Raw genomic sequence first — 12,036 nt, 5'->3', positions numbered from 1 at the left:
ATAATTCATTTCAACACAATTTTCAATCTCCAACCGGACTTGTCAGGGCTGTGCATTTTCTGCACTCCTGTTTGCTCTATCTGGAATCCTGGAATACTACAATCTGTGAGAAATACAGGTACTGTAGATGTATTCCCTGAGTGTAGGACTGAATACTTGAAACAGTAGGTTAAACCTACTGTATATCCAATATGCAGTGCTTTAAGTCTCCAGTTGCATGTGACTGGGCCTGGTGTTTGTGGAGCTGGAATAATCCATAGAGGGGTCCATAACCATGTTGAAATCAGAGCCGAGCACTATTTTAAAATGAGACAAATGTAACACAAGTCTTAAAAAACAAACTTTATAAATTGTCCTTATAATCATACAAACCCTTTGAAAAATTTATCAAGAAGGTCCAGGGAGACAAGATATTGACAGTCATCTCTATACAGTATATAAACATGTCTGATGCTCATATCATATGCATACACCATTGGAACCTATAATAACAAGATGGTTCTATTGAAGCAGTTATCCTTAGAGATGCCTTGCAAAGCTAGCTGCAAGTCTGCATCTTTGTTTCAAATTGAACTGATGGGAGGATAAAGCGCACAGCATGGGCTAACTGCTGACAGGCAAGGTCACCTCTGGATTATTGGAAAACACGACAGATGGAGTTCAAAGACAACACTTACAGTGCTCTTTTATACAGTGAAACAAACGATACAAGATACACTCCCACATGACTCTCTACTTGCATTGTGGTGTAAGAGGACCCAGGGAAGGGTCATTTATAACTGGTATTTCCGGAACGAAACACTGAAAATATTCTATAGATGGCCACCCAGGATAACCAGCTGACCCGCTATTGGAAAAGGCCTATGCAGCGAAACAAGGAGACACAGCTGAACTACATCAGGAAATAGGATATAAATGCCCCAGAAGTGGTGAGCCGGGGCGGAAGCCGATAAGGTAAATGCGTTTTGGAGGAAGTAGAGGTTTAGGATTGTGCTGGAGGAAATAAAGAATTACGGACTACGGGATACAGTTTATGACTAAGATTTACGGATTAAGACTTGGATACGATGCGGATTGGTGTGGACATACGGAAATTTGGATCAGCAACGGATATCCTTACCCAGTATCCTGGGAAAGCTAAGGTTGCTTTTGAAAGAAGTGTTAGTAGGACCAGAAGGGGGCTCTCCGTGGTTTGTTTGCATCCTAATGCCCTAGTATAGTGATGGGGACACTATATTGTAAAAAAGGGCTGTCCTTTGGTCCTCTGGAATGACCTGTTGTGGGTGTCCCAGGGTATTCTCCAAGATAAAACTTGATGGACTAAAGTTTAAGGAAAGGTAATGCATTGGTGATGATAAAATTGCTGGGGAAATGCATTGTTAGAAACGCATTTTTTTTAACTTCTGGTTACAAGTTAGGCTATTTTAGTTTTGTAATCACGTGTTAGGAGTGTAAAGCAAAACAGGCCTATAGCTAGCTCTCTTTCTGGAGCTTACAATAAACCTGTGGATCAAAGGTCTCTCTAAAGACCTGGGGTAAGGCAGTAATCAAATTACCTACCCGTAAACAAGCCTTTTCAGAACACTTCTCAGATTACACATACATTTCTGTATTACAGTACCTTTTTTTCCACCACCAGTCACTCTTCCAAACAAGACTGTATTGAAAATAAAACCTATAACCCACAATCAGGTCCAAAAAACAGAGCTGTGTTTGCTCCATCCTTTTTATGTTGTGATTCTCAGCCTCAAGTAATAAGAGCTGTCTCATAATGCAGGGGTTGAGCTAATTAGACGACCCCCCTCGGAGTGATTTCTGGCCAGTGTTGTTGTCCCACATGTCATGTCAAGAAATGTCACAAATCAAAAGAGGCTATTCAGCCCATCTAAGCTGATGTTTTCAAGTACACATCTGATCTAAGGATCGTATTCAACTACTTCTTGAAATGGTATCAGTTTCATCAACATCACTAGGCAGCCTGCTCCAGACCCCCACAGCCCTTATGTGTAAAAAAGTGTTTCCTACTCTCAGTTTTAAATGCATTTCCCAGTAATGTCAATTTGTGTTCTCTGTTAGGGTTTCACTGTTGACTCTGAGGAAGTCCACTGGAGTGACTTTATCAATGCCTTCACAGATTTGAAATACTTTAATCAAATTGACCTTTTGAGATGCTCCAGAAATTAGTATATAACCTGCTTTAACTGCAAAGATTTTTCTTCTAACGAGAGACAGCACAGATTTTCAGCTCCTTAGGGTAAAGTGTGGATCCCATCTTAAATTCCAGGCTGGGCTCCACGCCAGGTGGTGGGGAAATGGTGAACCTCTGAAGAAAAGAAGTGAAGAAGAGGAACAACTCCATCCGAGCCAGTTGCTCCCCCAGACACACCCTCTTTCCTAGAGGAACAGAAGGTAGTTTAGGACTTTGAAAGCATTTTTCATTTTACATTTTACAGCATGGAAAATGTATCTGCTTAAAATATCTAGATGTATTATTCTTATGAATAAAATGTCTAGCGTATACTGTATTAGGTTACACTAATGTTTACCTGCAGAGAATGGCATAAATGCATCCCTTCTGACAAACTTCCCATTTTCCCCTAGAAAGTGCTCAGGATTAAAATGGTGTGGTGTTTCCCACTCATTCTTGTCAAAAAGCACAGAAGTTAAATTTCCAAAGATCTGTGTACCCTAAAAAAATAAATTAAAATTTTAAATATTTATCAACTTTAACAATAGTACTCAAAACACTCTTAACAATAACATACAGCACTGAAAAGGAAATGATATCTGATACAAATGTCCAGAAAGGAAAGGAATCTTGCTAATGAAATTTAAATTCCATGTCAGTATCTGATATCATTATAAGCAAAGCCATTATGTAATCTCTTTTTATAAGTAAAGAAAGTTCAAGATTCATCTAGAGTGATTTATTTCTTGCGACTTTATTTTAACTACTTAAAACATTTCCCTATTCAATGTATTGACCTATTTATTAGTTGAGCTTTAGTACAACAGTTTCATTGTTGTACTAAAGCTCAACTTTACTTAGAGCTATACTTAGAATAAGCAGCATGCATTCTGTAAAAATACTGTACATGTATTTTAACATTAAAGTTTATTTCACTTGGAATAACAACATCCAAGAGTTAAGTGTAGTGAATTTATATAGTGTTTTAGTCACAGTAAAGTTTGCTCAGCCTGCTTGGCTGAAGGCCAGCCTCTGAGCATAGGACAACAAGGCTACGACCCCCATGTGGAGTTAGAAGTGGTCAAGGGGCAGGTGCAAAGGTGGAAATGGGAAGGAGGAGGCATACAAAAGACATTTGTGAGGGAATTATGGGGATTTATTGTTTTTATGTTAGGACATGATGTCAGGAATGATTACAAATTACTGACGGCTGAGGTTGATTGAAACTAGCTGCTGTCATCCCTCCCAAACTTTCATTATATACTCCATTAGTCTTACCTTTGGAAGAACGTAACCTCGTACAGTGATATCTTTTGTTGCCATCCTGGGCAGGTTCAGAGGAACAATATTGCCCATCCTCTGGACTTCATGGATCACAGCATCAGTGTAGGGCATGTTAGCACGGTCTGCCATAGAGGGCTGCCGTCCCTGTCCAATGACTCTGTCTATCTCATCCTGGACCTTCTCTGTAAAAATCAACAGAGTAAGTAAAGAGGAAATCTTTCAATAGATTTATCTATTAAGCATAACATGAGCCCAAGTGAGAGATCTTCATTAGACTTAATGTACTGTATATACTATGAATTTATATAGCCAACTGATGGGGAGGTGGAATGAGACAAGTTCAGATTCTTGTCTCAACTATACTTGCCATCAGATAGAGATAGAGGGCAGATCCTATGTTATGCAAGTAACACCAGAGGGAGAGAGAGAATGGTTGACATTTTGCCATGTTTTGACACTTGAGTTTTGTCCCAGAACAGACTTGGTTTTGTTGCTGGTACACAGCTTAATTATACAGTTGTACAAAACTGTACAAAGAGAGCTAGGCTTTTGTTTTGTTTGATTTTTGTGGTGTCGGTTTATTTCTCCTCACACTGTAACCTAAAGAGCTTTAACTCTGTATCACATCTGTTTTGTGTATCTGTTGTACCTTGAACAGCCCATAAATGTTTATGACATTCTACTCCATGTGTGATAAAATATGCTTTCCTGAAAGAAGAGCCTGCACTGAATCAACCTTGCACTGAAGACTCGGGGGCCAAGATATGAAAATGTCAATTTTCAATATGTAATTTAGACAAAAAGATCATCGCACTTGACTTACTCTGTATCTCTGGGTATTTGGTCATGAAGAGGAGAGCCCACCTTAGTGTGGTTGCTGTGGTTTCTGTCCCAGCCACAAACATATCGAGAACACAGAAACATAGGTTTTCCTCATCAAATTTTGCGTCAATATCATCTTTACTCTGAAAGTGGAAAAACAAATCCTGTTTCCTAAAATATCTTACTTTTCAAAGTACTCAAAAACTAAACATTTGGACATTCCTCGGTTTTAGGAAATATTTTTGTGGACATCCTGGGAACATTCAGAAGAATATTCTATACTGTATATCCCTTGGAATTTATTGCATTTAAGTTGTGAGAAATCTGAGAAAATGGCCACATTATAAGAATAGCAGCAAAGAAACATTACTTAATAATAATAATAATAATAATAATAAACTTTATTTTATATAGCACCTTTAAAGGTGGCTTCTCAAAGCGCTTAAAAGCTTACTTAAAAGCAAATAAGGATATCTATCTTAGCTTGGTAAGCATTTGGTTCCACCTCTGTTAGACAAAAACATTTTATCAATTGAAGAATATGTAGCAATTAATCAGAGCTAGAATATTATTACACTTGTTCACTGAATAACTGCAACACCTAAGGAATTAATACACTAAAGATGACATGGAAGACTTCAAAAGAATGACCGATCCAGAATAATTACATGATTATGTCACAGCTGTCATATATCAAGGAAGCAGCAGTTAAGATGATTGCATTTAAAAGAATAGTATCTGAAACACTGTATAAGTAGTTCTGTAGGGTATCAAGATATCAGGTGCAGATGGCCATAGTTGAAACTTTGCTAAAGGTCAGGGGTATTAACTAGCAGTAGAAATCAATAGCAGCCAGGGACAGGTATAAGGAAACTGAGAACTGTCAGCAAGCAAGATGATGGTGTTTAGCTGAATGGTTGACTGGGAGATTGCTAGTACAATGAACACTGGGATAGGATAAACAACACTAGGGTATACTGAGAATTAGAGTCCCCTTCCCCCTAATTTTCATTATCAACTCTGATAAACAGTCACTTTGACTTGAGGTTCCTCATTTTTTAAGATAATCTGTAGAGAGTATCCATTCATGGAAAAGCAGTGAATTTCTAGCCAACTGCTCAACTACCTGATATGGCTGGACTATGGCTTTGGTTTACCTTTTCAATCTCATCCAGATAGCAGTCAATGTAATCTCTGGGGCAGGATGGATTCCAGTCTTCTTTGTGAGCCTGGATCTCTGATTTCACAAATGAAATCACACTCTTCCAATTTGAAAAGATAGTGTGGTGAGGCCCAGGAACTATCTTCATTATTGTAGGGAACGCATTATACAGCTGCACAAGAGAGAACCATTATGACACTAACATTTATGCATCATAAATCACCATGTATTTTTTATTAATTGTGTTTCCATCTGATGTACCTACTTTTAATTGTGGTAAAAAGCTACAGCAATGTTTCCATGTTTCCCAGCATCTTCACATTTCTTAAGGTCTACTACGAATGTGATAGCTTTATAAAATACACAACTAATTTTAAATTCACAGCCTTGTGATGACAGATTAAATTATGATGATGGTCGTGGTATGCTGGATTGAACTGCACATGTTTTCAAGGGAACTGATGTCTTAGGAACATTCTGGCCAGAGAAGTTTCTCTGTCTCTTGATCTTCAATTTAACAACTCAGGGAGTGCATTATGTAGGCCTTTTTACATACATAAAACACATTACTGAGAACACAATCCAGGGACAGTATCTACACTGTCCAAAAAAGCGCTATATAAGTGTAAGCAATTATTATTATTATTAAACACTTCACTGGAAAGCCAAAGACTTTCATGGAAATGTTATTTGAATCTTCTCATAGTTACATCAAGGAAAAGAAAAACATGCTGTTTTCACCTGGGCCCACATGGTAACCTGCATTTTTAATGTTACGTCAATCAAATGCAGCAGCTCCTGAAAGCGTCTGTCTGTGTACTCATACCGGCTTCCAAACACCACAGAGCAGATTATGTTGGATACGGCATTGTGAATGATGAACTGGGGATCAAAGGGCTTCCCTAAAATGGCACATAACAAATGATACATCAGTGTACAGTAATAGTACAAGCTGCAAACTACAGTAAAGTTTGATCACAGATATCCCTATGCTGGTTTGAGATAAAGAATCAAAAGAACAAAAGATATGTTCCAAACAATAGGAGAGTCTTTAGGATCATCTGTGGTGTTCAGTTTCTAGAAAATTAATTAATCCAAGGATTAAATCCAGCTATTTCTTGAAGTAATCCAGAATATTAGATGCAAGATCACGAGGTAATAGTTTATTCTAGACTCACACAATGGCACAATCCTTTAGCCCTTCATTTAAATACTTAAAAGAAGTGTTTAACTATAAAAGCTATATATATGGTACTGAAGTTATAGTGAAAAAATATGGATATGAGTAGAAAAATGACACTGACAACATAACTCATTGGAGAAATAACAGCCCTGTGCAAAGTAACATAACAGTTCACCTTTGGTATAACATTACAAGTATAACATTACAAGACACTCACACAAGTCATGGACAATATCAGTTGGGTCAGTAACAGATACCTTGCTCATCCTCCATGGCCTCATTCAGGAACCTACACTCCTCCACAACGGTATGTTCCAGGCTCCTCTTGCCCACACCGAAATTCCTTAAAGTCATAAGGGAAAATCTTCTCTGCTGCATCCATAAGTAACCATTGGATAATACCAACCCTGCATGTTGTACATTATAGATTTATACATAGGGCCTGCACCAATGTAACATTTGTGTCCAAAGAGATTAAAAAGCGATAATTTTAATTTCTTAGAAATGTATCTAATATCTTTCATAATCCAATGAAACATGCATTTGTTTAAGAAAATTAACGTACATATACAGTACACACAAATATATACAATACAACTGCTTTTTGAAAATTGAAAATGTATACCACTAGCACTTCATAATCATGGTCCTAATAACACCCAACATTGATAAAGTACTTTTTCCAAAATGAGACTTCTTCACACTCACAGTTAGAACACTACATTTTTTTCTTCTTTATATTTTTAAGAACATAATTAACCTCCACCTGCTCCCTTTTACAAACAAAGTAGAGTATATACTTAACCACAGAATTATAGTGGCTAATTGAGGGTAACAGAATTAGAGTCAGAATTAGATACTGCAACTTTGCGACTTCTACCATGGAATCTTTAATGAGTGTATAATAAAGACCTTAGTGTATAGCTTTAGTAAAAGAATGGTCCCTGTCAACACATGAAGGCAGGTTGTAAATACCCTGTACAAAGTTGTGCTACTTACAAGTCATACAAGTCACCCAACACCAGTTCTATCTGCAACATTGAGCCACTGATTTTCTTCATCTATGTATAGCTTTTGAAATCAGATCAGGTTTGAGATGGTATGCTTATGAGCAAGATGCACATGTTCCTTACTTAAATCATTTACTGTAAATACCTTGATTTTTGGTGAGCTCATCACCCATTGCAAATGGTGGACGGTCTGTCAGACTGCCTCCTTGATGAACCAAAACTTCTTTTACCAGTTTATAGCCGTTTACAATAACAAAGTGTCTTCCCAAACGGATGGTAAATACATCTCCATATTTTTCTGCAAGCTGAATGGAAAAGTAATTTTAAATCAAGGGAGATATCATTCATATGTCATATAACCTCAATAATTGAAAAATGGTTGAACTTTAGAGCTTACAAGCTGATTTTCTATATACTATTGAAAAGTGGAAATATAGTATTGCATTGTATAACTATTGCATGTGAAGTACATTAGATATTCAATTGAAATGTTCTAACAGCTTTTTATAGTATCATATTTGAGGAGAGCTGTAAATGCTTTTAGCTCACCTGAAAAGTTGTGAAATACTAGGATATAATATGATAAATCATTGTTCACTAAGAAAAACCACACCTAAAAACTAAGTGTACTGAAAGGATTGTCAAGTGTTCAGTCAAAATTTGGCTTAACCGTCTTGGTGAGAGCTAAGATCATAGGAAGAGGATTAGGACCCCCATGCAGAGTTGTGAATATTTGGTGATGGATTGATTAGAGAGTAGTGTCTATTTTAACACACTTACTATAACTGCCAATAATTATGAGTTTTCTGACCACTCTACTGGTGCTGTTACCAGAAAATCAGAAAAAAAATTACAAAAATTGTAAAAATCGTTACCAGAAAAAGTGCAATGTATTATGGGAACATAGTTCTACGGGGAGGCAAGTTTGAAACCTCAAAATTCCCTTTTCTTTTTTATTACTTGAGCTGCACAGATAAAATAAGATACCTATTTCTCTTGCTAACTCATGATTTTAGAGAATGGAACTAATCATACAGGCGCAAGATCTTAACTCTTTAGTCTACACCCCAGTTGGCCAATCGTTGAAGACCTGACATGTCTTCAGATAAGTAAAACAAACTTTCATTTTGTTAGTGGAACAGTATCATGCCTAAAACATTTTTCTCCAGACAACTGCTTTATCTGGAGAAAAAAACAAATGGCAGCAAGGATTGCTCCTTTTGGAACTGATTCAATCCGAGAATTAGTTGTGAATCGGCAGTAAGCATCTCAAATATTTTGTTGCAAAGGAACAAGTAATAGGTTTATTCCATGCTGAAAAAAAGAAGAAAGAGAACACGTTTTGGCCGTGGAGCCTTCTTCAGGTGTGTCATAAAATATTTTGTTGACAGGCCAAAGTAGTACAGTGGATTTATTTTCTTTAAAGAAAACAAATAACAAAAGATGTTAAATGAGAGGAAGTTTCTTTCTCCTGAGTTATTCAGCCTTTATCTTTTACCTACATTTTATGTTGATAGATATCTAAATATTTCACATGAAAGGCTGCACCCAACTTATCCTCAAGGTAACACAATTCTGAGGATCTACAATGACACAGAATGGTGTTTATGCTACGTGGACTATTATTAACCTCTTCCTTCCAGTTATAATACTGTAACTGAGAAGGTGCTGCACTGACCATGAAGCAGCAGCAACCTGGAGCTACAGTACCTGCTCGAATGTAGGTAAAGCGAAAGTGGATCAGGGGCCAAGGAGATGACATCAGGAACAGCAGGGGAGGAGAGGAATGAACACAGGGCTGCAGTGGACACCAAGGATAGAGACACAAACAAGACAGGGTTGGAAAAGAGAGGAACTTAGACAGCAAAGGAGCAGATGGAGCACATGCAGGTACAGGCAGAAATTGGAGCTGGAGCTGGAGATTCCTGGCCGAGACAAAAAAAGCAACAACTATTCACTTGGATCAGCAAACAGGAATATCCATTGCAAAGTGGGAAAAAAAGATAGGATAAAGCAGGGTCATAGCACAGTCCATGCAAAAAGACATATGTGAGAGAGAGAAGGGGATCAGATACAGTATTTATAGTGTATTAGAGGAAGAGGGAATGATGTCAGGATTGATTCCACAGCTGAGTCTGATTGAACTTGGCTGTTGTCATCCCTCCCGAACTTCCATGAAACTGTAGTATATCTTGGTTCACTGCAGAAACGGTGTGGTGGCTCTGTGGCTAAGGATCTGCGCCTTTGGATTTTTAACAACCACAGACCCTTCAAAAGACATTTTGCACGTATTGCATTATTGACCTACTCAGTTTACCAACCACTGTTCTATTGGTATTGTATGTTTCTAATAATCATTAACCACATTTATTTTAAATATTATACTTGTGATTACCACAGTATACAAAATAAAACAGTACTGTACTTGAAGTGTAGTGAAAAGTAGGTTTCTTTATTTCATAATAGCAGTTCACTAGGAATAACACCACTCTAAAATTAAGCAGTTAAGCGTATTGAAACGTTTATAGTGTTTTAGTCACAATAAATAAATTGGCATAGCCAGCTTGGCTGAGGGTAAACCCCCCTGGCCATAGGACGAGGGGCCAAAGAAAGGGCAGCTGCAAAGGTGGATACACGGTGGAGGAGGGTCACAAAAGTAGTTTTAGAGAAAAATAAGAAGATTATGCATATTCTTCTTCTTCTTCTTATTGTTGTTGTTTTTTATGTGAGGAAATTAAATCAGGAATGGTTTCAAATTACTAACTGCTGAGGTTGATTGAACTTGGTTGTTGACATACAGTACCTTCCGGATTGTCGTCATAAACTCCATTTTAGTGTTATAAACCGAAACCAAAACGTCCAAAAACACGTTTTAAAGGACCCTCACATAACAACCCCCATCCCCCAAAACAGAGGAACGTAAACAATAATTCTCAGAATATTACAGAGAAAACGAGTAATAAAAAGGCAAGTGGTAAACGAATTAAACTGGTCAGGCTTGAAAGTGCTGAAGGAGCTAATGTACTGAACAACTCCGCACAGACGCTGCCAAAGCGGGTGGGGTTATTTTTTTTTCTTAGTTTCACCTAATATTATCTTACCCGTGTTCAGTCTCTGGTTACAAAACCTTAAACAAATATACAGTGTACCTTAGCCATATACAGATGAGGCTTCTTGGCATCAAAATCCCAGATATTTCCGAGGAAAGGTAGACCCATGGGACCTGGTGGAAAGTCTTTCGGCATCTTGTTTTTAAAAACATCGCCGAGAACCAAAAACACGAAAGAAAATAACAGAATACTTCGAACGTCCAACCATCCCCAGAAGTAATGAAAGAAAATGCGAAGATACTCCATTATAAATAGATAAAATATCCGAAAGTGAAGTGTGTAAAGAAGTAGGTTTGCTCTGCGCTACGACTTAAAGTTTACTGTGCACTTCTGTTGTAATACCACTTGCTGACCAAAGTACGCTGAAGCGTAGCATACATAATGATCTTTGTGAATTGTTTTGTAAACTGGGACACAGTCAACACATCCATGACGACGTTATTAAATGTCCTGTTACGCACCAGAAAATCTTAGAAAAAACGGCCTCCCCAAGGGGAAAACTTTAGCTTACTGTTTGGTAGTAATCCACAATTTCAGACTTGTTGCGCCAGCTAAAAAGTTATCAGAGACAGACACCATTAGAGTTAAGCTTGGGTGACTGCCCAATGTCCTTATTTTTTCTTGCAAAAATAATGTTTGCAAACGATAAGATATGGAAGCTCGTTTCCCCCAGGGAGTAAAAAAAAAGCGCTATGGTATCTCGCAATTGCAATTCTGAGATACTACAGTAAGTCGCAACTGCGAGATACCATAGCTCGTTTTTTTGTACTCCCTGGCGGAAACGGGCTTCCATAAAATAAGAAGCTGTTTAGCAAAACTATATAATATTTCATTTGTACTGCTGTAGGAAATTTATCCCAAAATCTTGTCCGTTTTTTTCTTTTAAAAACGGTTAGCTTGCTCCATAATTTCACAACTATTTGCATAATAATAATAATAATAATAATAATGTAACGCATACGGCTTCCATTGGTTGTGAGAGCCGGCTTACCAGCGCGGTGACGTCACCGCCCTTCCTGTGAATAGCAGGGACCGCAGCCGGCGGGCTGAGGGTAGATATCCCTTTGACTCAAGAGGCTGGGTCCCTGTTGAGTGATGTCGGAGGCCCAGGTTTGAGTCCCCAACGCTGGGGGGCTGACCTGAGGTAGCAGCGGTGAGGGTGCCCATGTAAATAATCTCTTACATTTACAGTATATAGGGCTTTTCTGGACACTCCACTTAACTGGACTCCCCCCCACCACCAATGTGCAGCATTCACCTGAAAAAGAAGTCTCTTC

At 38.0% G+C, this 12,036-nt stretch overlaps 1 protein-coding gene across 1 annotated transcript; it reads right to left on the bottom strand.

Annotated features, from left to right (window-relative positions):
• Positions 1-332: 332 nt before the first annotated feature.
• Positions 333-11,311, bottom strand: LOC148818172 (cytochrome P450 2J4-like). The gene is made up of 9 exons (XM_088937359.1): positions 10,799-11,311; positions 7,795-7,954; positions 6,897-7,046; positions 6,198-6,358; positions 5,452-5,628; positions 4,296-4,437; positions 3,467-3,654; positions 2,547-2,688; positions 333-2,394 (listed from the first exon to the last, which is right to left on the bottom strand). Exons 1-9 carry the CDS (start codon positions 11,003-11,005, stop codon positions 2,219-2,221), a joined length of 1,503 nt encoding a protein of 500 aa, XP_088793485.1. The 5' UTR covers positions 11,006-11,311; the 3' UTR covers positions 333-2,218.
• Between the last annotated feature and the right edge of the window lie 725 nt (positions 11,312-12,036).

Source organism: Atractosteus spatula, chromosome 19 (genome assembly GCF_055471065.1).
Source record: "Atractosteus spatula isolate fAtrSpa1 chromosome 19, fAtrSpa1.hap1, whole genome shotgun sequence".
In the NCBI taxonomy this organism is placed as follows: domain Eukaryota; kingdom Metazoa; phylum Chordata; class Actinopteri; order Semionotiformes; family Lepisosteidae; genus Atractosteus; species Atractosteus spatula.
This window is presented reverse-complemented; position numbering and strand designations above follow the sequence as displayed.

What these genes read in the sequence shown, in the direction of transcription:
- LOC148818172 (XM_088937359.1), bottom strand. Translation starts at nt 11,005, where the DNA reads ATGGAGTATCTTCGCATTTTCTTTCATTACTTCTGGGGATGGTTGGAC. An exon ending in GAGGTTACGTTCTTCCAAAG is followed by an intron (nt 2,689 to 3,466) that starts GTAAGACTAATG and finishes TTATTTTTTTAG; the next exon opens with GGTACACAGATCTTTGGAAA. An exon ending in ATTTATGCCATTCTCTGCAG is followed by an intron (nt 2,395 to 2,546) that starts GTAAACATTAGT and finishes CTGTTCCTCTAG; the next exon opens with GAAAGAGGGTGTGTCTGGGG.